General features: G+C 40.4%; 3 protein-coding genes across 3 annotated transcripts in view; 2 read left to right on the plus strand and 1 right to left on the minus strand.

Annotated features, from left to right (window-relative positions):
* Positions 1-7,805: 7,805 nt before the first annotated feature.
* Positions 7,806-10,714, minus strand: ela3l (elastase 3 like). Its single transcript, XM_068604593.1, has 9 exons — positions 10,692-10,714; positions 10,243-10,442; positions 9,903-9,991; positions 9,599-9,696; positions 9,333-9,461; positions 8,838-8,974; positions 8,439-8,584; positions 7,984-8,136; positions 7,806-7,858 (listed from the first exon to the last, which is right to left on the minus strand). The coding sequence occupies exons 1-9, from the start codon at positions 10,712-10,714 to the stop codon at positions 7,841-7,843; spliced, it is 993 nt and encodes a 330-aa protein (XP_068460694.1). The 3' UTR covers positions 7,806-7,840.
* Positions 10,715-13,822: 3,108 nt separating this feature from the next.
* Positions 13,823-22,004, plus strand: bco2l (beta-carotene 15, 15-dioxygenase 2, like). Its single transcript, XM_068604592.1, has 12 exons — positions 13,823-13,856; positions 15,757-15,934; positions 16,431-16,642; positions 17,104-17,219; positions 17,344-17,446; positions 17,569-17,709; positions 19,024-19,184; positions 19,568-19,738; positions 20,288-20,425; positions 21,139-21,321; positions 21,490-21,600; positions 21,816-22,004. The coding sequence occupies exons 1-12, from the start codon at positions 13,823-13,825 to the stop codon at positions 21,930-21,932; spliced, it is 1,665 nt and encodes a 554-aa protein (XP_068460693.1). The 3' UTR covers positions 21,933-22,004.
* Positions 22,005-25,575: 3,571 nt separating this feature from the next.
* LOC137779239 (GDNF family receptor alpha-2-like) overlaps positions 25,576-27,851 on the plus strand; it is a 43,552-nt gene continuing 41,276 nt past the window's right edge. Inside the window, exons 1-2 of the mRNA XM_068566837.1 lie at positions 25,576-26,225; positions 27,471-27,827. Coding sequence (XP_068422938.1) covers positions 26,174-26,225; positions 27,471-27,827 — 409 coding nt within the window. The 5' untranslated portion in view covers positions 25,576-26,173. The remainder of the gene's footprint in view (positions 26,226-27,470; positions 27,828-27,851) is intronic.

Genomic DNA, 27,851 nt, shown 5'->3' on the forward strand with positions numbered 1-27,851 from the left:
GATTTGAAAACCAAGTGAGGTGAGGAGGGCAGTGGTTCCGAAGCAGTGTGTGAGAACATGCTGACCTTAACGTTGAGCTCACTGTGGAGTAGATCACTGGCTCCGCACTGGGCAGCTTGCATGGGTCTGGCACCAGTCTGATTCGATGGGAATAGAGAAACAAGGAAGCGGAAGAAAGCCAAAGAGCGAGAGAAAGGAACTGGCAGGCAGATCAATGGAAGGGAAGCAGATAAACACTAGACAGATGTAGAGCTGCCTTTCTGATGATCAGCTTCAAATCAAAAGCCCCAACCATCTGTCCCATAGTTGCTGAAAACCACTGTTTTACACATGGATGTACTGAAACAAATAAACAAATACACTGCTCGAAAAAATCAAAGGGACACTTTGAAAACACATCAGATTTCAATGTGAAAAAAATTATCTTGGATATCGATACAGATATGGATAGTTTAATGTCTTGGGAACGGAAGGATGCCACAAATTTTGATGGAAATACAAGTTTCAGCCTAAAACGGTGGAAAAAGTGAAAAAAATCTAAGTGAAAAAAATAATCTGGCAGGCTAGTCCATTTTGGCAAAATTCAATTTCTACAACTTGCGTGCTTGTATGCATGCTTGACGACGTCGCAGCATGCTCCTAATGAGACAGAGGATGATGTCTTGTGGGGCGTGTTCCCAGATTGGTCTCAGGGCATCAGTGAGCTCCTGTGAAGACTGAGGAGCAACCTGGCTGCGTCTGATGGACCCAAACGTAATGTCCCAGAGGTGTTCTATCAGGTTTAGGTCAGGTGATCGTGAGAGCCATTCAAGTGCATCCATTACTTCATCCTCCGAGTACTATATTACATTGTTCTTCATTGCGTCATCATGTCGTCTGTAAATCGGCTGTGAATCCTAATAGTTCAGTTATGGTAAACTAAAAATAAATTGAATCAGTACCAAAAATCGTGCTCCTTTAAGTAATGAAAAAGGTTTTCAAATTCTTCACGTATATATTACAGTACTCTGAAATAAAAGTATTTCATTGCAAGTGAGCATTCTGCATTCAAATTAGCAAATACAAATAGCAAATTATACATAAAGTATCAAAAGTAAAAGTACACATTATGCATGCTGAATTGTCCCTCCTTTTTGTTTTATAACTGTCAAATGAATTAATCTGAAATGTAATGCAGTAAAATTAAAGTTTAGTATAAAATGTAAATACGTAAGTTCCTAAATATATTGTTTACTGCAAGTACAGTGGTTGAGTAAAGGTACGGAGTTACGTTCCACTACTGCCTTTTGTATGGTGAAAATAGAGAGAAATAATGACTGAAATGAATGAAACTCTGTATGATCGAGATGCTGGTTATCGGATAACGCTCAAAAGTTCACTCTGTTATTCTAATGCTGGATCGTGGCTACCAGATAAGAATACTTGTTGTTTTCCAACAACAAGATGTGGGTTGCTGTTGAGGTCAATGTTCCTCATTGATAACTTCATTGCAGGAAGCGGAAGTCAATTATTATTATTATTATTATTATTATTAAGCTTATGTTTTTGTTTCCCATATTTGGAGGGCTATTATTGCTAATACACATAGAAGGGGCATATGCACATTGATTGTGGAACACATTAACTATACACAGTCTATTTAATTATGTCAGTAAAAGAAACTAATTTGTGCCACAAGGCAAAGAGCTCGATGACAAATACCAAAGTGAAACAACAGCGATTCTGAAAGTGTAGGGCTGCAAAACATTATTGTAGTTATTCTTTTTAATTTGGCTTTAATTGATTTTTTTGGGTAAAAAATCCAAGTTACATTTTTATGAAGGTACAAGTTCACACAAGAACCTGGAATTCCATTGTGATTTAAATGTTTTATCAAGTACCAAAAGAACAATCTCAGTACAAATTACTGTTCATCATTAGTCATACATGTAATCTGCACATTATTATTTTAGCAAGTTTACGCATACCTGAGATTAGATTTTTGTTCCTCAAACACAAAATAAAACGTGATCTGTATGGAAAGCCCTTTCATTAATAATAGCATTGATAAACATTGCTTACTTTTCAAGACAAAAACATACAGCTCTTTTTATTAGGATGGAGCAAAGCTACATGTAAGACTGCCTTGTCACATTGCCTCTCTTTCATCCTTCAGAGAATATTGATATCACACAGTCAGTGTGTTAGCTCCAGTACATTCCCTCCAATCAATAGAATATTCCCTTGCATGAGTGTTCAGGAAGTATGTCATTTCTGGTTCAGGCTGTATACAAATATATTATTCAGTCTTTAGCAGATCATAACATGACAGAGGCACTCTGGGACACAAGTAACATTTTTTGCTGCTGCTTTTAATCCTACGGGAGTTGGATCAGTGATAGCTTGTGTTTCAAATAGGGAATCTGTCAAACGGGCCTCCAGCACCTCTCTGTAAACAACACATCAAAGCATCCCCTCTTTGATTCTTCACTTGAACTTCATCATTCCCACAGAAAATCTATCCTTTATCTCCATCTGTCTCCCTCTCTGCCCTGTTGTGACTCTCACACACTTTCTCCAGCAGCATCTCTCTCCATCCTGACTTTTAGGGTTTTGGCAGCTCTGTCGTTGCCGTCATTAGTGATGCAGCAGGCAAACACTAAGCCGCTGGTGTGATACATCTACTTCTTCTCGTTACCCCCAACATGTTATTGTCACTGTCAACCAACACCATCAACCCTAAATATCCCCATAAAATCCATTGCGTCTTTGCAGTTTGTCCTCCTCCTCCTCCTCATCTCAGTTGTGTGATATGGATGTATGAAGCAGGCTGACGTAGACGAGGAGCTCATGGTCTGTCTGCGGAGAGCAAAGCAAACTGACAGATGGACAGTCCCTGTGACGCCTAGCAGAGATAAGAGGATTGGGCCTGCTTGTTGTTGTTGTTGGACTCGCCACAACTCTTAATGCAGTTAGCTCACTCTGAGCTCCACTGAAGAGGCTGATGGAGAAATGTGAACATGCATGTTCATGTAAAACTGAATACAAATAATGACGAGAAGTGTGAGTGAATATAAGTGATGAGTAGTTGAAGACAAGGAAAAATATAGAAAATTACTAGAAGTTCACAATCCAGCTAGTCTCCAAACATCTTGGTCTCTGCAAGATTGACAAAGTTGAATTATATCTACACTTATGTCCTTCGTGCTCAGGCTGTGGTCAGCAGGTATTTCTGTTCAGGCATCTTCTTCTTCTCCGGCAGTGCTGTGAAATCTAGCACCTTCTCTTGGTGTGAAGGCACCTTGCAGGCCTTGTAGAGGATGGCGAAGAGGATGAGGATGAGGACGCCCACCACAGAGTTGCAAACGATAGCTATAATGGCCCACACAGACAGGCCCATCCACAGATCATGCTCCATGGTCGACTGAACTGTCGCCTCCAGGCTCATTGGGGACACATGACACTTCAGAGTTGGGTCTGAATTCTACAACATGGTGCCACAACTCCACAGATTCGCCCTGGAAAGAAAGACACACACACATACACATGTGAAAGTTGTAATCTTGGCAACAGTTAACCTGCCTGCCTCGTGGGCCAACTGAGTCTGTGAGGTCAGCTCAGTAAAGATTACTTTCTCCCTGACAAGGTAGTCACAAGGACAAAGTGGCTTATCCATGCAAATACATATGGAATAACCTGCCTATGCTTGTTCTTTTCTTTGCATAAGGATTTCATTCTCAAGATTCCTTGAGATGCAATAAGTGCATTGTGAGGGTGTCTAATAAAGCTGCACAATGCATTGTAAGTATATTATCTACAGCAGAAAGACTGCAGAAAATAATCCTTTTGTTGCGTATAATAATCAGTGGATGATATAGGAGTATTACAGGCAAAGAAAATGCCTTTTGGCTGTAGAGCTGTGGTAAATCATTCTTTTTTAGACGTGTTTCCTTTACACAAGAGTGATAAAGTTATTAAACTGATAAAGAAGGTGCCGATAAGCATTTTTCGTGTGTGTGTGTGTGTGTGTGTGTGTGTGTGTGTGTGTGTGTGTGTGTGTGTGTGTGTGTGAGTGAGAGAGAAAGAGAGACTGACAGAGAGAGAAATCGGTTCAAGCATTAGTTGGAGAGTGTGAATATTTTTACCTGTCAGAGCTTAACAGATAAAAACTCGAGCTCATTTCCTTGCTTCTATATTGCCCTCCCTTCCCTCTAATGCATTTCTAATGAGACCACATATTCCCCCCTCTTGCCAACTCAGGGCAATACTGCAACAGTCCAAGCTTGCTGTTGAGAACTCATTTCAAAGTTATCCCTCCCTTTATAGGCATTTTATGACCAAGCCAAATAAAGATGGATAGCTTCAAGTCAGAGTAGGTGGCAATGATGCATTTGATCTGCTCTCCAATGCAAGAAGTCGGTCTCAGTTTGAACCAGATGGGTCCCTCTCAGGATGCTGTTGGCATCACTGTAGGGAACAAACCCTCATAATCTCCAACTGGGATTACTGTCAATAAAACTGCCCTTGCTGGTTAGCAGAATATTTCCAAAACATCCTGAGGAAGTTTTTCGGAAGAAGTCCAGTGAAACTAAATGTAACGGATCAAGTTTACAATTTCAATTAGAGCAAAAGCAAGGAATGTGTAGGCTATTAGATAACAGAGAGGACAGGAAGGAAACTCTGTGTGTGTGTTTGTGTGTGTGTGTGTGTGTGTGTGTGTGTGTGTGTATTAGAGAAATAAGTGTGAGCAATAAGAGCCGTTTGATCGCTCATATTGATTTCAGACAGTCAGTGCTGCAAATAACAAGAAGCCGTCGCACCAGTTATTCATTATCACCAATTATATTTCATAACATATACTTCCCAAAGTACATGATTGTGGTTCATGTTTAATGGCTACAAGGATCATTTGTTTTCCATTTTGCAAGATAAATAAATAAGTTTTAGGCAATGTGTTTGTTTTGGTAGATTCAAAGGTTACAAGATTAGAAAAGCATATGACTGGCCCGCCACATGCAAACACACACAGCCACACACTTCCTGCGGCCACAATCAATACACAGATAACTACAGTCTGTAGTGTATCTGTTGTGTAATGGCTCTGTGCTTTGCATCGGTAGAAGGAAGTAGTTAAGCATTAGGTTGATACTGGTGTCATGCAACTGCAAAATACAGCACAAGTGTATGCTGGTGGATGCATGCGTGTGTCTGTGAATGGTGCCATTGATTGACATAAAGGCCTTTTGTGTACAAATGCAAACAATCTAATTTAAATGCATGCAAGTATAGTCTACATGCACCAAAGGAGGTGGCCAAAATGGTCCTGCACACAGGCTTAGAACCACATACACATGTGTGCTTGCAGTGACCACATTGGTTTTGCATAATGCATCATCTCAGTGGACTATCAGACTGAATGGCCTCCGTCTCATGTGACTGAACTGCCTTTCTTCCTCCCCCAGCTGCATGGCCTACAACTTGATATGAATATGTTCAGTGCTGACAGTAACACTGTTTATAACATAAAGTAAAGCCAGGTAGTCAGTGATGTGAAGACAAGTGCATAATCGGACAGTTACTCATTGGTTGTGCTTAAAGGATTCAAACAATAGCAGTCTATAATACTTAATACTGAGTATTATATATTGCACATTTTGAAATACTTTTAAAAACCTTTAGGCAGAACTTTAGTAAGGCAATGTATGTACTAAAATGCTGTTACGGTTATTACATAAAATATTTCAAAACATATTTAGTAAAATACTTTTTATGTGTACTCAAGACAAAATGTCACTCGTTTATATGTGCAGTATCGCTTCAAGCACTTCAACTCCCCCCTCCAGCCTACCTAGTCCTTCCCTCCGGTGTCCGGTGTCCATGCGTTTGTTGTTACTTTTTTTGTCCTCTCCTCACACGCGCCTCAGCTGCCAAACACGTCCTTTTCAAATGTTCAAAATGGACACGGCTCTTCAACTACTTGTTTTGTGAGGCTGGAACTTTTGCTTCGAAGTACGTCACCGACCTCTTCCTGACCGTTTGGTGAAATGGCTGTGCAGCACTGGACTGTTAATGCAGTCAAGCTGGTGTAGTCCGGACCGGTTCCCAGTGACCGCTGACAGGCGCGGGGCGACAGACCGGAGATGCTGCTGTCAGAGTTGCTGCTCATCATCCCCAAGTCCCTCCCCCTCCTCTCTTTTCCCCTCTCCCACTCTCCCTCTCCGAGTCTGTTACTACTGAGCGATTCAGACAAAGGCGCTCTTGGAACATCCCATCAAGGGCTTTTCTCTCACGCCTCTGTGGAGATTACACGGTCAACCCTTTTGCACCAAAGATGGTTGCAACAACTCATCATTACAAGTAATGTAAAATACCTGTAACATGATGCAACAAAACCCTGGAAAAGCAAAGAAGAAATTGAAAGCAAGGGGAAAAGAGATGCAGGTTTCACCCAAGTCTAGATACTAACAATTTAAAACTACACAGAATAAAGATTGTTTCGTCCTGAACCCATGGAGCTGCAGTGAATGACACACTGCTTAGTTCACTTGAAAAAAGTTGCACGGACGGATGGCAGCTGCATAAACTTAGTACTTGTTGCTTATTGGTATTCAGCACAACAGCAGAGTGCCCCTGGGGGATTCTCCCATTGTGTGTGTGTGTGTGTGTGTGTGTGTGTGTGTGTGTGTGTGTGTGTGTGTGTGTGTGTGGTGTGTGTGTGTGTGTGTGTGTCTTCGCTGGGAGGGGGGCAACCTGACCTACAAAGATCAGGAAGAGAACAAGTATTCTTTTGAGGCCACATTTCCCCCCTCACCACTAGCTTCAGAAAAGGTTTAGCAGGAGAACGCATCCTGAGTTTTTAATTCAATATTTTTTAGCACAACAATTTTATTTTATTTGGATGACTTACTGCTCTCAGTATTTAATCATTCCATATTAATGTAGTGCTACACTGTCATTACTGTGTAATGAAACAATGCAAAGTGCTTGTCAAAACGGTAAGGGTTTCTTTTTTGGGGATGCAATTCAAATGTCGATGGGCAATTTCCGCGGACGCTGTCATTTCCATCCAAATAAGACTGATTTACTCAGGAATTGTCATGTCCGATCACTACCTCCCATGTCAGTGACGACGCTTGCACACCTTCATTACCTGTCCAAACTGGGTGTGTGTCTGTGTGAGAATCTTGCACATGTGACGGAAATAAAAAAAGATAAAAGTAAGAAGAGAGAGGAAATTTAATTTGTTTTCTAATTTCCTCTCCACTATCTCATCATCATATCACAGCAAGGGGGAAAAAAATATATATTTTTTTCTTCATTCTCATTTTCAGAGCAATATTATCATGAGGATTACTTTCATCAAGCCTGTTGAGAGCCCTGTTAAGAGGGAACATGGACAAACCAGGTCAGTTTCCAGCTGGGCATATTTGATTCATATGAAGTGCCTATTTCATAACAGCGCACACCATTTACTCTAATAGTCCAATATGCAACTTGGTGCTATTTGACATGTGGTCTCTTCATGTAAGCTCTTCAGTGTATCTAGTTTGTTGGTGCTGTATTTGCAATCAGACACATTGGTCATTTTGCACAGAGTCCTCGTTTGGAAAGCTGTCAGAACCAATTTCATATTATGAGTGTATGAGGACACCTGCTGGATATTTATTGACATTGTTTATTTTTCTAGCCAGCCACATATGGCACAGTATTGTCAAATGTGGCTTTATAACATTTAGGAATAATTCACTATTCATCTGGATGGGGGTTTATTAGATGTGAGAGTCTGCTAGATCTGGCGGGTATCCAAATAGACAAGACAAATACAGTTTGCTAGGTATCTTTTATTGCCACTTCATCCATTTTAGTTGTTCATCATAACCTGAAAGCACACATATGTATTCATTAGAAAAACATGTAAACATTTAAACAGCCCTTGTTGTGTGTATATCAAGAGGAGGTGCTTCTCCACAAAATAATTACCATCCATTTGTGTGTCTCTCTTACCTGGTCGATCCAGTCGTTGAATGCTGAGACTCTGGTGAAGACAGTGGGTTTCTTTATATAATTGCAGCCAAGGCCAGAGACAAAGCTGGCAATACCATGAACCTCCCAGGAGCCCTCTGTGTTCTTACAGTTCAGAGGGCCACCGGAGTCGCCCTGAACACATAGAGAGAGAGAGAGGAGGAGGAGGGCTTATGTTTTATGCATTTGGTGTAGCTGCTGGGGGACTGGTAAGGCACAACTATTACAATCAGAATCATTGTGTCACCAAGTATAATGGGGACACAATAAACATTTGTCACATTGTTTGGCAGCTAGACTTGAGTGTAATCTTTCCCAATGATTCTTTTGACATTTGGATTTATTTCAATTCCAATATTTCACACACACACACACACACACACACACACACACACACACACACACACACACACACACACACACACACACACACTTACATTGCATCCAGCCACGATTCCATCCCCACCGGCACAGACCATGGTAGTCCTGACAGCGATACCCCACCAGTCAGGCTTGGAGCAGGTAGCATGGTCAGCCACAGGCATCAAAGCCTGCTGCAGCTTATCAGCTATGGGGCCTCCGGCTAAAACACACAGGCAGAGTCTATTACTGTACCATCATCCACATTCACTAGCCATCTTTCAAATCTGCAATACAACATTTCCCCCAGCGCCAAAATCACAGTCCGACCAACATTTTTCAATTTAGGAGTAATCCTACCTCCAGAAAAGTTTCATTTAAAATCCCAGGCATGTAATTTTCATCCCAACTTTTTAATGGGGAGCCGAGATCACGCTCACTAAACACAGCCCAGCCTCCCATAAACAGTGACGTACTGTAGAGCCTGCCCCATCCGGTGACGTAGCAGGGGTAGAGGTTGGACAGCACAGTGCCAGCAGTAGGGAGACATGCCAGCTGCACCTGGTCGCTCAAAGTCACAGACTCTGACAGCTTAATCAGGGCAATATCGTTTCTGCAGAAAAGAGAAAAAGTCATCAATTTTGTAGTGCACATTCAAATAAATTATCAGTGGCTAATCTTAGTTCTCTAATTTCTCACTGTAGAGAAATCCCAGCTGCCTTTGAATACACTACTATGGTTACATGGTCCATTCGTATTAATGTTGTCTTATATATTTTATTATATGTGGAGAAAGAAGAGATGCATGAAGATGGAGCACTTGTGTCAAAGGTATGCACTGGAATAAAGGGATTAAATGGAATTCGAGCCTCAGCCCACTTTGTCACCTGAACACAGAACAGACGAGATTATGATGTTCACGTTGCTATCAGCAACTCAGACTGCGCTTTGCACTGTGCGGTAGTCCTTACCCGAAGGCCACAAAGATCTGGTTCCATTTCTCATGGACAATAATCTTCTCAGGCAGGATGGCCTTGGAGCCTGCCTCTTCCTCCACCAGGTTGTATTTGCCCACGAACACCCTGTAGGAGAGCTTGTTGCTGTGGGGAGAGAACAACGCGTGAATTGTCTAATCCTCATTTATTTCAGGGTTAAGTAGGGTTGATAAGAACAGAATCAGTACAATATTTAACATTGGTGTTTTTGTGTGTCTGTATTCCTCCTCTTTTGTTCGTACTTGATGCAGTGAGCAGCAGTCATGACCCAGTTGGCAGCAATCAAAGATCCCCCACATGTGTGCCTCCACACACCGTCCCTCTCATATTGCAGAGAGATCTTGACACGAAACAGGACAACATAAAGGATACAGTAAGGTTGCGGATGTATAAATAAGAGGGGTGAAGGGAGGGGGGGTGAAGGGGGAGTTAGGGTTGTTTACTGACTTAGATTAAAAGGGATCATTTAATTAGAGAGTTTCCTGGGTCTGTTTATTAAGCAGATGCCAACCACAAAAGGTTTGCCGGTGAATCTAAAAACATTACCTGCCAGGACCAGCTGTGGGGCTTGGCATCTACTCCATTGACCACGCGGGAAGTCAGCGGCTCGATGGGTGGGGTGCCACACCCAAAGACTGGACAAGGAGGAGATAGACATGAGTGTGATGTACGAGGAGCCGGAGAGTGTTCATGAGGTTGGAGAACAAGGAAATTACTTTTTAACTTACATTCGGCACAAACGGCATCATATTTTTTTTTTCAATAAAGAATTGCACACTACTAACTTCCTGTGTGGTAAGAGGCTTGCACACTCACTCACTCACACAAACTTGCCACCACACAGAAACAATTACAGACAGAATTAGGGAATGCCAGATGTTCTTACCGCTAGCAATGAGCACTGAGGCCAGCACAATGGGGATCATGTTGATTGATGCTTCTGCGGAGGCACAGCAGGACCAACACTCTCTTTTAAACTTTCTACCACAGGCAACACCCAGGCTGAATGAGGCAACACACATACCTATTGGTTTGTTATGGGCTCCAGGGATGAATCTGGACCAATGACAGTGAGGGTCAGAGCAACTAGGTATCCGACAAAACACACAGGTGTATTTTTTGGGACATTTCACATGACCTTAATGGAGAGTTACAGTGTGTGCTCTGTAAGCATATGTGTATTCAGGGTTCACATATATAGATGCAGATTATGTGCATGTCTGTAAATGTTGGAGACACATACCAGACAACCTTTGCTTTATATTTGGTTTTTGACCTCACCTTTAGTCCTTCATGACAAAGGCTCTTTCCTGAAACCTGGAATTAAATGCTTGCATAACAGCATGGGAAGCCAACATCTGGATTACTGGTATTAACCTGTTTTCAGCGAAATGTAAAAAGACAAATCAAACTAACGGGAATTACTACGATAAATAGGACAATGAGGAACAGATGGTGTCACTAGTGCACAAAATATTGACAGCTACACCACAATCATTTCACACAAGGAATGTATGACTGACCCTATATATGACCGATGACATCACTCAATGTGTTTCAACATCCTTAGCTTTTTTTTATACAGTACATTTGTAGTCGTCAGGTCAAATGCGGAGTATATCCTAAGGTTATAATGATGACTTGAATAAGTTATGAGACGTGAAGGACACTGACACAGTTCCTGAGGTACGAAAGTGTCAGAGTGTCCCGGCGCTGAAGTGACTCAGCATGCAGACTTTGTAAATCTGTCAAAGGCTGTTTGGGTGATATGACATGGCGCAATACAGGTTGGGTGTTACAGGGCACTAAACAGGTGGAATAAGTAAAAAAGATGGCTGGGAAAAGTCAGTTTTAAACACAAAATGCTTGTCATGAAATGATTTTTAAGCAGGTTTCTGACGAGAGAGCCAGAAATCAGGCCCAACATTGTTTAAGCAGTTACAGGAGCTTTATCACTGGTTTGTCATCCCTTCAAACAACAGTTGTGGTGTAATACAAAACATTTCATATAAGAAAAAACACATTCTTCAGGCGGCAGAGTGGACTTTTTAAATCATGAATCATTTAGTTTCACCACTAGATGGGACAATTTATCTGTTTAGTCACCAACCCAGGTAGAGTTACAAAAGAGAAAAATAAAATGCAATTTTTTTTTTTCCAAGCGACCACAGGCATTTCAAAAACCCGTTTTCAATATGACTGGATTTTAGCATTCTTGAAGCAGCACAGACCCAATTTTGACATTGAAATTGATAGTAAGAGACTCGTACAGCACAGACAAATTCCATGTTGTTTTTAAAGTAATGTTTCAAAGTTTGTTTAGAGCTAGTTTAACGATTTAAGAAAATACTTGACAGGAAGAAAAAAACACTTGAAAGCCTACAAAAACAAGCTACAACATACTTGGCTCGTTTATGGGGGTGTATTTTTGTGTCTGTGAGCACGTGTGTGTGTGAAAGCATTCCTGTCGTGCCTGTGAACTTCTCCACAGCTTGGATATGCAATTAACTGCAAGCTAATTAAAATGAGTCTTTAAATCTGTAAAACACAGTCACCGCATTACAGGCGGCGTCCAGAAGAGATGCCTTCCTCTTACTCCTTGTATTAATTCATTAATTTAATGGACAGATGACAAAAGATATTAAACTTAGATGTATTATGTATACATATAACTACATTACTCAAGAAAAAAATATTAAAACAGATAAATTAAATTATCTCAGTTAATGCTTTGCAAAAAATATCAAGCTGATCTGTAAATCTCACCAACCCTTCATATAGAGTTCAACACCTCTGATTTCCAAAATCAGAAATATGCATTTGGAGGCTGCCTGTCATGTTCTGAAATGAGGCATACCAGTTTATTGGCTAAGCAAAGCAGAACACCTCATCATCTGAAAGCCCCTGCAGGGTTTTTTGTAACCTGTACACTTCAGCCTGTTTTCCCTATCAGAGCAGCAGCTGAACTCTAAATGACACCAGTGAGGTTTATAGTTGCTTTGTATTACTTTTGGGCAGTAAACATCATACTTGGCCATTGCCATTGCCCTCGTGGAGTAAAGGAGAAAGCTGTTGCAATGATGTATAAATATTATTATGCCAGGACGTTGCTGTTGGCCTTAGTCAGCCTTGTGGTTTTTAAGTAATTTCCCTCGCATTCTTCTTTTTATTTAACAACACTACCACTATATTTAGCATGCCTATGCACAGTATGCAGGATCTTTTGATTTGTGGCAATAGTCTAATAGTTCACGTCAATATTGTTAAGCCTTTTTTCCTTTGAAAAATAGATCTTATTTGACACAGGCATGTGTTTTAAGCTGTAGGGCTGAAGTAAATCCAAACATTGGCTGTCTGCTGCTGATTTGCTTTTCTCATGATCCTTCCTGACGTTAACAAACGGTCGTCTATGCCTTCACTCTGGATTGTTGGCATGTATGTTTATTTCCTTTAGATGTCTTTGTTTTCTGTGGTTTCACTTCGGTGATTACCAACATTTTTGGCTGATCGTCTTGAATAGACTTCCATGTTGGGACATACTGATTTAATTAAAGAACATCCTGATCCAACTGGTATTTCTAAAGGTCTTGTACGTACTTGCCAGTTTTCAATTTCTTACATGTTGAGTGGAAAAGAAGAGCAATGGAGTAGTGGGACTGGGTGCAGCCTGTCTTACCACATATAGTGCTGTCGTGTGTGAGGAACCGCTTTCTGCTTGAATGTATTATTTATGTGATTTAGCGTTTGTCTCTTTGTTAACTCATTTTTGACTTCTTGTTCTATTTTCACTAATGATCTTTAGACCTAAAACAATGTATTTAGACTAAACAGGGCTGAAGATACGGCTGCATCTGGCTCAAAGACATGCAAGAGCTTTGGCATGAACATTCTGCTGCTACATGTTATAATAGGTATTATAATTATAGACATTTTACATATTTTGATTCAGCAAAAATGTTGTTGTGTTAAAGCCCTTATTGCAGTGGGACACAATGTCATGTATCCTTCAACTGTACAAAGCTAGTCTATGTATAATTAGATTAGTTAAAAGTTCATTTTACATACATTATTATTTACTGTATATATTAAAAATAACTTAATTACTATAAATGCTAAATGGACATGTATCACACTTTATGAGTTTGGTGTATTGATTCAAATAATTAAGTCTTCCAGCAAAATTTAGGAAAGATATACTTAACAACCTTTCTTTTTGTTTGCTATTCTAAGACATGACTGTATTATGTCACATTATGAAAACAGAGACCTGTATCATGAAGCAATGGACGTAGCTGATTGGGTCACTTTTATTACTGGTTTAAAGATAGTCAACATTGCACTTGACTGGTATTTCATGCCTTAGAGCACATAGTCACACTTGGCAAAGAACCAAGGGTTCAAAGGTTTTCCTCCTGGCTTATTTAACTCATCTGGTTTGTCTGATGATATGTGCAGAACGACCAGCCATGTCCAAGACCACAGAGCCCCAGACAAACAGCAGTGAGTAGAAACCACTTCTGTAGCCAGATTCTAGCAGATCATGCAGTCATGCTATTTTATTGTTACATTAAAAACAAAATACAATATTTCTTTGAGTTAAGTATTAAGAAATCTGGTTGACTTCACGGGTGCTACTTCTACATGATTTAAAACTCTGATAAAGAGGCAGTTTTTTCATGGCAGGAGTCATGACTGACTAAATCAAATCAACATTTCACTTGTAACTAAAAAAACTAAGTGCAGACATGTATTGCATCCTGTTTAAAGCAGGAACAGTAACATTAGTATGTAATATAAATTACCTTCAGTAGAAATTGTTGCAGAAACACACCTGAAACAGAGACATACTCAATGTGGTCCAGTCTTTATCTTTTTTCTTCTTCTTGCATTTCATAATCAGAGCTGCAGTTTTACAGTAGAACATGTTGGCATTATCTATTGTTTCTGCACCAAGGTATTCGGTTGTAACAGAGCTAGTGAGAGAATGTGCACAATGTCTAATTAACAGTTTTTCATTATCAGCTGTTAACTAAAACAAGAAAACTGTCTGTCAGGTCCCTGCAGAGTAAAAATGAAAAGAACCGAAAGACGTGAAACAAGGACATTTTCTGCTGTGAAGAAAACGGTCCACTAAAGTAATAGCTGTTAAATGAACCACTGTTGCAGTTGTGATGAAATGAAAATAAGAGAAACACACCTGAATCTATTGTACACTGGGCTTGTGAGTGTCCCTGTTTTGTTTTTAAGAGACTCGATTTGAATGCAGCAGTAGAAAAGTTACATGAAATAAAATGACAGCCTGCATCCAGGCATCATTTGCAATGCTGCAGTAATCACAATCAAAACTGGCAAAGATTGTTCAAGCCTACAATGGTTATCTCTCTATTGCACATTCACATTTATATTGTCTGCAGTAGTAGTGTCATGGCAATGAAACAAATTCTGGTTTTGCTGATTGGTCGCAATAACAATTCATGTCATCAAAAAACTCTTATATTGTAACCTCAGCTCAGCATGGGGCTCCGTATTGAACAATGATTTGCTTTTGCTAATCATGCACCTCTCATACATATTTTACAATCTTTGTTATGTGTAGAGACATGAGGTGATAAACAGGAATTGGTTATTGGATAACAGATAAGGCAGTAGATAGTGCAGGTGTCATTCAAAGTGCAAGAGCCCAGAGAATCAAGGGAACATTCAAGGAGGAGCTGTTGCAGCACATCATGTCTCCTATGAGATCACATGTTTCACACTAAAACATTTTTAATCAATTTGTTCATTATAATTTTGAGTGTCGGTAGCTTAAAATACAACAGCAGATGTGCAACGTTGTGAAACTATTACATACTGAATTTATTCAACTAAATTGGAAAGTTAAAGCTTCTAAAGACCTTCTTGTTGCACACAACTGTGTTGATCAGCAGATCATGCTGACAATGCAATGCTGCAAGGCTAAATAACATTTGTTTTTTGTGGCGCGCACCCTCCCAGCGACGACACACACACACACACACACACACACACACACACACAAACACACACTCTTCCTCTTTCACACTCGTTCAAAGTCCCAAGTGGTTCACAGCACCACACCCATTATTTTAAGTGGTGATATACCTGCGTGTGTGTGTGTGTTTGTGTGTGTGTGTGTGTGTGTGTGTGTGTGTGTGTGAGAGAGAGAGAGAGAGAGAGAGAGAGAGAGAGAGAGAGAGAGAGAGAGAGAGAGAGAGAAAGAGAGAGAGAGAGAGAGAGAGAGAGAGAGAGAGAGAGAGAGAGAGAGAGAGAGAGAGAGAGAGAGAAAGAGAGACAGAAAGAGAGCAAAAGATAGAAGACAATAGAGAGAAAGAGGTAGGTGTGGGGTTGTTAGGCCCATAGTAAGAAAATCTCCTCTCCTCAGTGTCCAGCAGGCAGCGATGTCCGCAGGGCAAGGGGCTGGAGAACATAGAGCCTCTGGTGCGTTCTGTGGAGGAAACCCCTGATCCCATCCCCACCACCATAACAGGAACTATTCCAACCTGGATCAATGGCAGCTTCCTGAGAAATGGTCCTGGGAAGTTTGAATTTGGAAATGACAGGTATTTTGAGAAATATGGAGTTTAACAATTTATGCTAATAAGATTCTCTTGGTTTAACTCATTTGTATGACGGTGTTGAAACAAAAGGAAATACAACCCAAACACATTACAATGCTTTATAACATACTAATAACAGAATTGAAACCTGCTATAAGTCCCAAATTGATTGCCAGGTCTTTTATCACAACAAAAGAAACAGACAGACACACAATATGGTCAAACAAAACAAAATGATGACTGATGCATTGCAAGTACACTAACAGTATGGCAGTTTTAAGACGGCCCATGATTTGTGAAACAATTCTCAAACATTTTATTGTCATGCAGATGACAAAATTAAGGTTTTATTTGCTGATGATCAACAAAAGTTTGATTCCCCAAATGCTTTTTGAGTATTTGGGTATTTCTCATGATATCCTTTGTCCTACAGAGTTCATTCTCTAACTTGGTCTCACACAGATACCCTGCTAACAAATTCTTGTCTTTATTCTCTCAGATACACCCACTGGTTTGACGGCATGGCCATGATGCACCGGTTCCACATCTTCGAGGGCGATGTCACCTACTGTAGCCGATTTCTAAGAAGTGACTCATTTGTCACCAATTCAGAAAAGAACCGCATTATGGTGTCAGAGTTTGGGACATTAGCCATGCCTGATCCCTGCAAGAACATATTTGCACGCTTCTTTTCGCGCTTTCAGATTCCTAGTAAGTGGGTCTTTTTATATATTACATATTCCCAAGTGTAATCCACTTCAATGCACCTTAATGTAGCACTTGTAGTTCCAAGTGCATTATTGAAGTATTCGATCCATTTTTGGAAGTTGGATTTTTAAGGTAAAAAACTGCTGTGCCAAAGTCAAGCAGAAATCTTTTTTCTTTACTGTGAGAGCTAATGTTACATCAGACTGTGTTTTTATTGAGGTAAAGGAAACACAAGTCAATTGTATGTGTGTATGTGTGTATGTGTGTGTGTGTGTGTGTGTGTGTGTGTGTGTGTGTGTGTGTGTGTGTGTGTGTGTGTGTGTTTATCTGTCTGTCTGGGAAAGATCAATCTGAAACATGACGTAGTAGAGCTTCTGAAAAGCTAAGGATGGAGAAAGTGATGGAACATGTAGTTTCCAGTCTTATCTGTTTAATATGTTCATTACATTTGTATGTGTGAACAGAGGCCACAGATAACGCCAGTGTGAACTTTGTCACGTACAAGGGAGACTATTACGTCAGCACAGAAACCAACTACATGAGACGAGTAGATCCGCAGAGCCTGGAGACAAAGGAGAAGGTGAAACAGTATAGCAAATATAACTTTTGAATGCTGATGCTGTCAGAGAGTAAAGACGAGAAATATGGGCGACTGTTGATAATGAAAAAGTGGAAAACAAAGACGATGATGCTATCCTTTTAAGGTGGACTGGAGTCAATACATTGCTGTCAACTCAGCCACAGCTCACCCACACTATGACCGTGAAGGAGCCACATACAACATGGGCAACTCCTATGGAAAAAGCGGTAATCTTCTTTCACATTTTTCTTCCCACCTGTCTGCAGACTAAAAGATATATCCATGTGAATATCCTTATGGTAGCCATCCTAACAGATGCTGTACATCATTTGATTTTGGGCCTCCTCAGGTTTCTTCTACAATATCCTTTGCGTGCCTCCTGCTGAGGAGAAAGCTGCAGCGGAGGACTCTGCAGACCTGCGTGGAGCCAGGGTAATCTGCTCCATCCGTGCTTCTGAACCCAGGAAACCTTCCTATTATCACAGCTTTGGTGAGATTCACGCCACAGTATAACACACACATTGTCTGCATGCAGGATGTACAGTGAATTAATTAGTTGTATGAGAGATTTAGTTTTTTGCCTGCACTGACAGGGTGAGTCTACTTCACTGAAAGAGAGCGTCACAGTTTTTCCTTGCTCTTAGTAATTACTCATTTGAATTCTTGTCTCGCACTGCTTCTTTTTGATAATCGCAGCTCCTTTTGTCTTTCAGTTTAGCTTTCAATATCAATCTCTGTCTATAAGTCTGCCTTTAACTCCCACAAGTCTCAGAAAATATATCAACTCAATAATGTAGTTTCCTCCAGGGCTTAAAACTGAGAGCACTGTTGCCAACATACACATGATTTGTGTCATTGTGTTTGTTGTAAATCCGCTTTTCCTGTTTTATGTCTATATTTGAGTCAGTTATGTTGTATTTGGTGGAATAGGCTCTGCTTGATTAGGCTCTGATTAGTAGGAATGAAGAGAAATGTCAGGTTGTAATGGCTACATACTGTGGTACACCTGCATGAATATGATTTGATGTTGCTGGTCAGCTGATAGCCAAGCAGTTGATGAACTATCCACTGATAGAGAAGCATTAATAAGACGATGTTAATCGGCTAATGCAAGCACAACTTTTGTTGCTCTCCCAAATCTACAACAATGTTACTCTATTTAGTTGCTGCACTGTTCCCTGATAGTATCTCAGTCCATATTTCCGGCAGACCACCCTTGCTCTGCCAGACAGTCTGGCACCAAGACATCCCACAAGTGTGGGAACCGTGTATGTTTGTATAAGGCACCACATAATTACTTCTGTCAGTATAGTTTCTGTAGTTGGGGGTAATGCTTAGCCCCAATTTAATGTGTTTATTTGTGAGCACAATATTTTTGCCTCAACGGTTGGTGCTGAAGCAAGAATGTTTTATCCTTCAAAATGACAAGCAGAGTAACTGTGGCCTCCTGTAAACCTACTATCACTGAGCCAATTTAACAACATGGGGGCAATTGGAAAATTCATTTTAGTTTACATACTGACATGATTGTCCCACCATTTTCCCCCAAGACACTACTAAAATTATGCTGGTCACATGGCCTTGTAATAATTAAACATGACCCATTTTATGTGTTTGTAAAAACCTTTAATGGCGTATCAGTGGGCCAATGAGAAAAAGAGTAAACTCTGTCATGAAACTCTAGTCTACAGAATCAGCATTTCACTAATATATCATGATATATGATGACATTATGATGAATAAGATGTCTCAATCATGTGTTTTAATTCATTCTCTTCCTCCTCCGCTTGCCCTCTCTCTCCAGTCATGTCAGAGAACTATATTGTGTTCATTGAGCAGCCGATCAAGCTGGACCTGCTGAAGGTTATGCTGTACAGAATCCAGGGAAAGAGCTTTCATAAAGCCCTGACCTGGGAACCTCAGTATGACACCATCTTCCACTTGGTCAACAGGCACACTGGCAAGGTGGGTTAGTTTGCTGCCCAGCAGCAGACACAGACAAAGGGCCAGACAGGAAACAAACACCTGTTTTCTGATGAGTCAAAACAAAAGAGGCAAGTTGCCAGCTAATCTCTGCATAGTCGAGCTTTTCCGTTTTTTATTTTGATGAAGTCACACTCTGGTGGTAGAGCCTTTTCTCATATATTGTATAATTTCCTCATCTCATTACACAGCTTATCCATTAAGACTTCAATATCAAACTTACACCACATTCACAGCAATGCTTTGGACGCTTGTCCTGGAATGCTAAAACAAACACAGATCTTCTTCTTGTTTGTTCAAAATCCTTTTTAATACTTTCATATTATTAATACCTTCTTGATGGCTTGCTTTGACTGGGCCAACAGGAGAGTGAAGTGAAGTACCGAGCAGGACCCATGTTCGCACTGCATCAGATCAATGCGTTTGAGGATAACGGGTTCCTGGTGATGGACATGTGCTGTGGGGACGATGGTGAAGTCATCGGAGACTTTACACTGGAGAACCTCCGCAGAGGTGCGGGAGAGGAAATGGACAAGGTAAATTCACACAGTTTTACTCTAAATCACATTCGAACACACATATATAATCAAAAATGCCTACCATGTTTTATCAGTTTGTCATTGGTGAGCAGCTCAGATGGAGGTTCTGGCTTTTACTAAATTAATTTAACAGTTTTTTATATAACATCTGTTTGCACAATGGTTTAGCTAATATATTTGTTGCATTCGTAACACTAACACGCATCAAGTGTTTACTTACTTTAATAAAAGATTCAAAACATGATTCAGAAATGATTCTTTTCGTACAGGCAATCTTTTTTCACCAATCTTTCTCTCTCTGTTATGAATGCTTCTTTTAAATCTCCGCAATTTCAAATGTTGTAAAGTTTGTTACTTTAATCAGAACATACAACAACGCAACATTATATAGAATTTCCTCCAAACAATTTACCATTCATATAAAATATAGTATTTTGTGTAAGTATTGTGTATGTTTTCGGGTCTGTCCCTGAGGTTACCGTTGCACCTTCGAGACAAAGGAGCCGCGCTCACAGTTTTTCATGTCTGTTTTATTTTGTTTGGCAGTTCTACAACTCGTTGTGCAGAAACCTCCCAAGGAGATATGTCCTACCCCTGACTGTGGATGAAGAAACTCCTTTGGACCAAAACCTTGTTTCGCTGCACAACTATACAGCCACAGCAAAGAAGACAAAAGCAGGAGAGGTAGGATTAAACAGAGTGCAGTATGGTCAACAGTGTAATAGGTTTACCTGAGCATTGCACTCAATCTGGTTTTCCTGGAATCAAGTAAAAAATGTAGGCTTATGATTATGATGAATACAGCGATTCACTCCCACACACTATGTAATTATTGGGCATGATGAGACACTGAAGGAACTTCCTGCAAGATAGTAATTTGATGATTTACAGCAGATAAAAGGGATTTCAAAATGAGAGTCCGTCATGCAGCTGAACAATTGCCATTTAACAGCTTGTGCGCACACAGAGACACACTAGCACATACACAGAGAAAAAACAGTCCAATATTTTCTTATGGTAGAATAAAGCTGAAACGCAGCAAATGGGATGTTTTAGTTGTCATGACTACCTGAGTTACACTGTCCTCGGTTCTCAGTGGTGCTATAAACATGTAACCGTTGAAAAACAGCTATGAAAGTGCATTGAAGACAAAAAAGGGTTTGTAATTACAATGCTAAAGACATAAATTCCAAAGTTAAAATATATATATAAAGTTGGAGGATCTTGTGCAGACATCCATTTACGGGTTTTAGGGAATAATGCGGCATTGATTCCAGCTCTCAACAATATACAGTAAATCAGGTGGGTTGGTGTGCATTAACTGGGCACATTTATTTGGTTAAAATGTATATGTTGCAGGGAAAGTAACATCTTCACTTTCTCTTGTGACCCCACAGGTTTACATGACTCACGAGGAGCTTTTTGATGACGAGCTGCTGCAATACGGTGGCCTTGAATTCCCTCACATCAACTATGACCAGTTCAATGGCAGGCCCTACCGCTACTTCTACTCCTGTGGCTTTGGACATGTCTTCAGTGACTCCCTACTCAAAATGGATGTCCACACCAAGGAGCTTAAGGTCTCTATCAATCACAGACTGCTTAGGGAGACCGTATTGTTAACTGTTAGCATCAAAGTTACTTCTATTTCTGCTTCTCTATCACTGAGGGCAGGAGGTTGAGGGTGGGTTTAATAACATGAAACAGCTTCGAGTGAAGGGGATGCTAATGTAATCTCCCCGGTCTAGGTGTGGCGTTATCCCGGCTTGTATCCGTCTGAGCCTGTCTTTGTTGCGTCGCCCAACGCTACTCAGGAAGATGATGGAGTGATCTTGTCAGTCATCATCACACCTCGAGAAGTAAGTTATCAAGTACTTCAAAAACAAAAAACTATCTGCAAGAGCAGCAGCAGGCATCTTAACTTAAATCCCTTTTCATGCTTTGTTTATAACAGTGCAGCTTGGCACCGTACTTTCCTATATTGTTGTGTTATCTGATCATACATGTATTTGTTATAATGGGTATTTGTGACCTTTTTGATTACATAACCTATTTTGATATTTTCAATTTCCAGGAAAAAAGTACTTTCCTACTTATTCTAGATGCAAAGACCTTCACTGAGCTGGGAAGAGCTGAGGTCCCTGTCAATATCCCATACGGGACCCACGGTGTGTTTAACAAGATGGGCTAGATGTGATATTGACATGTATTAAATGTAACCAGTAATCAGCCTGTTTATCTGCAGAATGTGATTGTCTCTGTTGATGCCATTGCATGTACAATTCCTCAACTGTAAAAGAAATGGGAGCTGGGGAAAAAACTGCAGGGCCATGCTATTTGTTTGTACCTAACCATAAGAAAGATGGCAATCTTTTGCAGAGACAGAAAGCCCAGCATGGCATCGGCACACTGATAAAGTTTGTCCTCTAAATGTTCTCATGTGCTCTTGTAAGATTTTGAAACCACTTTTAGGCAATGGCTAGACTTTCATGTGGATGGCGGTTACTTGGAAGAAATTGTATTTACGTGGAAAATCTTTTGACAAAACAAAACATGACAGTAAATACACACATTGAAATAAAATCAATTTCCCCTTTTTTCTGTTTAAACTGAAAGTGTGTTTGCATCATCACACCACTGGAAACGCTATACTCCCTGTGAGAACAGAACAGCACTTAGGATACATAAAAATGCATCAGAGGAAATTCAATTTCTGTCAAAGTAATGTGATAGAAATGGACAATGTCTAAAATGCCTGGAAAACAAATGGATGTAACTGGTCGATAGCCTCCAGAGAGTCTAGCAGAGGTCACATCAGAATTGTAGTGCTGTTTAAAGGCTCCAAACAACCCAAAACAAAGTGAACATATACATAAACATTTATATGTAGAACCTTTTGAACAAATGGGAGCAGTTTGTTTCTTTGTATTAAATAACTGTTTAGCGGCGGAACAGAACAGATTTGAGTGAAACATGCAGATCCGATACAGAATGTAGAGCTGCTCTGGTCACTCCACCGTTTCCACAATTGACTTTGCTGATGCCCATTTCATGAGCTTCATTTCCCTCTCACATTGATTCGAACAGATTATTTAAACTAACTTCGGGCTCTAAACCTGATACAGGCACTAATGGCTGTGTGAAAGCTGAGATATTTAAACTATATATTAACATATACATACATATACACACATTTTTGTATATTTAAAATAGACTTTCAGTCAGAGTTTCAATGGGAAAGTTATATTTTGCAAAAGCAAATCCCAACCTTCAAAAATGCATGAATAATTGAAGCTGCGCCTAGGCAGAGGTTAATCTTTAGCATCTCTTAAACCGAACTGAATGAAACAGGAGTGAAGAGAGCTACAGTATACTGTCTGTTATTTAATTTAATGTAATTAATTAAATACTCTGAATTAACACCACTTATGTTTTGTCATGTTCCATGCTCAACTCGGATTGTGTCTCCTAATAAGCATGCTGTACAGGTCTCCCAAGATACACATTAATTAGCCAATAATTCCTAATCTAATCAGTCGTGCTGAACCTCTGTGTGCTTGCGTGCAAGTGTGTGCATGTGTGTGCGCATGTACAGTAAGCTCAGTTCATTATTAGTCTCTGAAACATGCACGGCCAGCAGAGAGAGATACAGCGACCTTTGCCCTCAGATAAATCTCAAGCTAATTTTAGTTCCCGCAAATCGGTGAGGCAAATGCAAACCCTTATCAATGTTGCCAAACACCCGTTTAATTCAAAGTATTATTGGGTGAGAGATTAAGTACGAGGACCAATGGTGTTGTTCTAGATAGTTACCTTTGTTATGTGTCAACTCGACTGGGCTAACGACAGTCATTTTGAATACACTTGTGCAGGCACTATAGACACTATAACACAAATAATCTTGCATTATGCAACATTTGTATGGAGGTTTGTCAAGCCTGTTTTCAAGGTGACAGCTTCAGATTGTCTAAGGTCTTATTTGGCCAATCAGAGTTTGTATGAGCTCCTCCCCCGGTAACTGTTATCTGTGTCATTATTTTATATCCCATTAATTCATAATGGTATAATTTATATTCACTGTATTAGACACACCTTCCAGAGGCAGGCACATTCAATGGTAAGAACAATCTCCTCCGTATTCACATTCATCATTCCCTAGCTTTACAGTCCTGAGCCATCATGTGGGTGCACGTTTATCTGACATACAGATTATGTGCATCCGTGTGTTTTTGGATCTGCAAGCGTACATGAGGATATACTTATTTATGAAAGCTATGCATGCCTCTCAGTGAACGCTCTCAAATTGTACATGTGAAGAAAAAAAATTCAGGTGCTTTATGAAGTCAGAATGGAGCAATTAAATACCCATGGAGGGAGTGAATCGTGCAATGACAACAAGAATAATGTCCCACCATAGGCCTGACAGCCTGGCTCAAGTCAAAAAAATGTGGAGAGGATTTATCCATATTGCACAATCATGGATGGAAATAATTCAATGGCCAAATAAGAATCCGTAATGTAAATGTAGCTGTTTTTGCAACTAATGTTTCACTCTTGATTTCATGCCTTTTCATGTTATTAGAAATATCTTATAGCTAAAGCAATTGTAAACTATTTGTTATCTGCTAAAATGAAATAAGAAAATAGGTCTGGTTTTGAAAAAATAGCTGGAAAGCTATACAAGTTTGTTGTCATGCGTTACAACATGCATTTCTGCAAAGGCTGTTACAACAGGCTGCATTAGTCACTGCAGCACTAATGCAGGACACATTCATGGTGGAGAATGATGCTTTTCAGTGTCCTAATAATGACAGAGACTTCAAAATCTGGTGGGAGACGAGAATAAGCCCCGGCCAATATAGGCAGAATGAGGCTGATTTTGCCATTATAGCGACAAGCTCTTTTCCCCCTTGGATGGGAGCCTGGGCTGACAGTCAAACGTCATTATGAACCACTGGCCTTGCAGTTTGTCACTGTCAGTCCCTCTAAATGGAGACTTTGTTTTCAAGATTTGTAAAGATTTATGACATTCCGGGCACTATTTAAGCGATGATGCACAACAAAGTCATTTTGTTTAATGTGAAGCCACTTTGAAAAATGGCAGATTCTGTGGGTTGTGGGCTTATTTCCTCCAAGCGCAAATATAATACAAGGCATTGTGCCCATTTTTTTTTCAATCTTTCTTTCAATCAGAGGAAACACAGATGTCACGAGAAGTGTTGGGGTATTGCTGAAAGATGACATTTTCCTCATCATTGTTGAGTCCACATTTGAACCATGTCGCTAAAAATCTTTTGCAGATTTCTATCAGTTGTGGGTATGAAGCTCTATAACCAGAAATGACGTGCAGTGGCAAAATAAAAGATTCACCATGCGTTAGAAGCCAACACACTAATTGTTTCTTTCTAGTTCGTCGTAGCTGTATTGCAGTTGTGGCTTCATTTGACTGTAAAGACTGTAAAGACTCCCTTATGGAAGGAATATAAATATTGTAAGAAGGATAGTATACATGAATAACAGAAAATGTTTCGTAAAACGTATAAAAAATCCTGTGGCAAAATCCTAGCAGATCAGGATCTGCCCCACAGGCCGAGCTAGGTCACTGTAATCTTTACTGCCGAGTAGCACAGGTGCATCATCTCAGCTCCCTGCAGGGGGATTATAAGAATATCGTGGTGATTTTTCTGTAGGGTAACATTTATTATTGGGCCTCGATGTGACCGAGTTTCACGTTTGCCAATGAGAGCACCCCCGACAGCGCCCTCTGTTGGTTCACTGAAACTCCTGTGTATAAAGTGCCGTGAAGCCTCAACACATGCAGTCAGTGCAAAAGAACCGTTCACTCCCTCCAGAGGAGCGCACAGCTTTTTGAAGGAGCCAGTGGTGGCAAGAAAACAATCCAGTCAGCGTTTTGGAGCACTTTCAGATGAGTTCTTCCTCCTCGTTAGATATATCGGCATAGTTGACAGATAATTTCACGCCAGTTTAAGGAATGCTTTAGGGACAAATTGTCTCCAAGGGGCAATTGGAGCAGGCAGTCTGAGCCCTTATAATGCGGAGAGATCAAGTCTCAATAGTTTGTCGGTATGAACGCAGCGCTGACGGACCCTGAGAAACTGCTTTCATGGATTGACTGATTGATTGATTGGCATTTGATTTTTTGGGTGGATTTTTTCAACACAACAGGATTGTTCAGCCTCGGGGTTAGTCTATCATTTAAAAAAAAAAAACCAAAACAAAATCGTGGATTATTATTGGGAGTCGAGGATTTTTTTGGAGGGGCGTCTTTAATGAGGATATTGCTTATTTATTTTTTGTACAGTTAGCACACGGCTGGTTTTAAGGATCCGGAGAGAGGAATTCAACCTTTTTTAAGGTGGAAATATTAGTCGTATTGGAGCCGAACTCATCTCTTTTCCCGCGGAGTCCAATATGAAGTCTGTCACTGTGTGGATGTGCGCGTACGTCTTTCTCCTGCTCTTAGGTGAGAAGTGATATCTGCTAAGAATATGTACAAATATGTTTAAATTTAAATTTGAATTGTGTGGCTCATGAAGATTAATTGTGTCATCCGTAATTATTTCCAAGGAGCATGTTTTGTCATACGTCCACTTTTCTCATGCAGGAGTTGTTTGAGGGCACAAGGTTCATTCTGATTGTTTATTATGTTTGGTCAAATATGACGGGTGTTCACGTTATATCAGGATTATGTTTAATTGTTACCATTGCTACTAACAGAAGTTGGTCTCTGCGCGTGCATCACTTATATTGGATCCATTCAACAACCACAGCTTCCACAGTAGGAGAAACACCTCATTATTGGAACATCATGTAGTCAGTAAAGGGAACATCTCCATCAGCCATTTCAGCTACACACAATTAGGTTTTGTTCATTATGAAAAATTCCATCATTATCATCATCATCTTTATCCAAATTATCATCACCATCACCACCACTATCTTCATCATCAGCACAGGTACCGTTAAAAGTATTCGTCCTCAAACAATACGACAGTGTTTCAGATAAAATTATCTTACTGAGGAAATATTTTAACTTCATTGTCCTCCTCTCCTCCTGCTCTCTAAAATGCAGTATCCCTGCTCTCTAAGCGCAATGCTCAACATTACCACAAGGGGTCTCTCTTGTCATTTCACCAGAACTGTCTCTACTTTGGTGTGAAGGCGCGTCTGAATCTTGAGTCGTGTCAAACGACAGCACCTGAGTTCTGCCCTGTGGATCATTGGTTACTCATTGCAAGCTGTAATGTTCTGGTTACCTAGATGGGAATCAAGCGGAGTTTACTTTTTTTAGGTGAGATAATTAGATACACCTCACTGATCAAGTCTTCCTTTAATTACGTTTATAATGAAACTGAAAGCTGCTGTCTACCTGCTTATTTGAGGCTTTAGATGCACAAAATTAAGTACAGATAAGCACAGCTATATCACTGAATATTAATTAAATGAGACATAACGTGACCGCATGGAGAGATGTATAAGACTAACGTGAACCGTGAAGAATGTAAACGGTATCTTGGCATGTATGGGCATGCCATAAGCCAGCAAACCTGTTCGTATGTCAAACATTTAAAACTAAAATGAAAGCAGGTTTCTCATATGTGCTTGCACTGGCACAAACATATGCCAGCACAAAATCTCTCATGCATTCATTTGCAATTTCTGAGCCCAATTGTCTCTTGTCCCCCCACCTCTGTCCCCCGGTCCCTAGATAAGGCGGCAAGTTCCTGGGATGGATCCTCAGCTCTGTCCATGTCTGTGGTCAATGATTCTCCAGGGTCTCCAGGCACAGAGTCTGGGCCCGGAGCTCAGACTGAATGGGTTGACTGCATCCAGGCCAGTGACATGTGCAACCAGAACCCTTATTGCAGCTCTCGGTACCGGGTGATGCGCCAGTGTCTTGTGGGCAAGGAGAAGGAAGCCATGCTGGACAACAACAGGGAGTGCCAGGCGGCCTTGGAAGTGCTACTGGTTAGTCCTCTGTATGACTGTCGCTGCAAGAGGGGCATGAAGAAGGAGCTGCAGTGTCTGCAGAACTACTGGACCATCCACATGGGACTCACTGAAGGTAGGAGGCAGATGGTTTTAGGAT

This window comes from Clinocottus analis, unplaced genomic scaffold, assembly GCF_023055335.1.
Source record: "Clinocottus analis isolate CAN_PGR_092001 unplaced genomic scaffold, fCliAna1.0.p SCAF_7, whole genome shotgun sequence".
Taxonomy (NCBI): domain Eukaryota; kingdom Metazoa; phylum Chordata; class Actinopteri; order Perciformes; family Cottidae; genus Clinocottus; species Clinocottus analis.

Coding starts and splice junctions, on each gene's coding strand:
- ela3l (XM_068604593.1), bottom strand. CDS start 10,714: ATGTTGGCTTCCCATGCTGTTAT. Junction 9,992..10,242: donor CTCAGTGCTCATTGCTAGCG/GTAAGAACATCT, acceptor CTCCTTGTCCAG/TCTTTGGGTGTGGCACCCCA. Junction 8,585..8,837: donor CGGATGGGGCAGGCTCTACA/GTACGTCACTGT, acceptor TGTGTGTTTTAG/CCGGAGGCCCCATAGCTGAT.
- bco2l (XM_068604592.1), top strand. CDS start 13,823: ATGTCCAAGACCACAGAGCCCCAGACAAACAGCA. Junction 16,643..17,103: donor TTCGCGCTTTCAGATTCCTA/GTAAGTGGGTCT, acceptor ATGTGTGAACAG/AGGCCACAGATAACGCCAGT. Junction 17,220..17,343: donor GCCTGGAGACAAAGGAGAAG/GTGAAACAGTAT, acceptor TATCCTTTTAAG/GTGGACTGGAGTCAATACAT.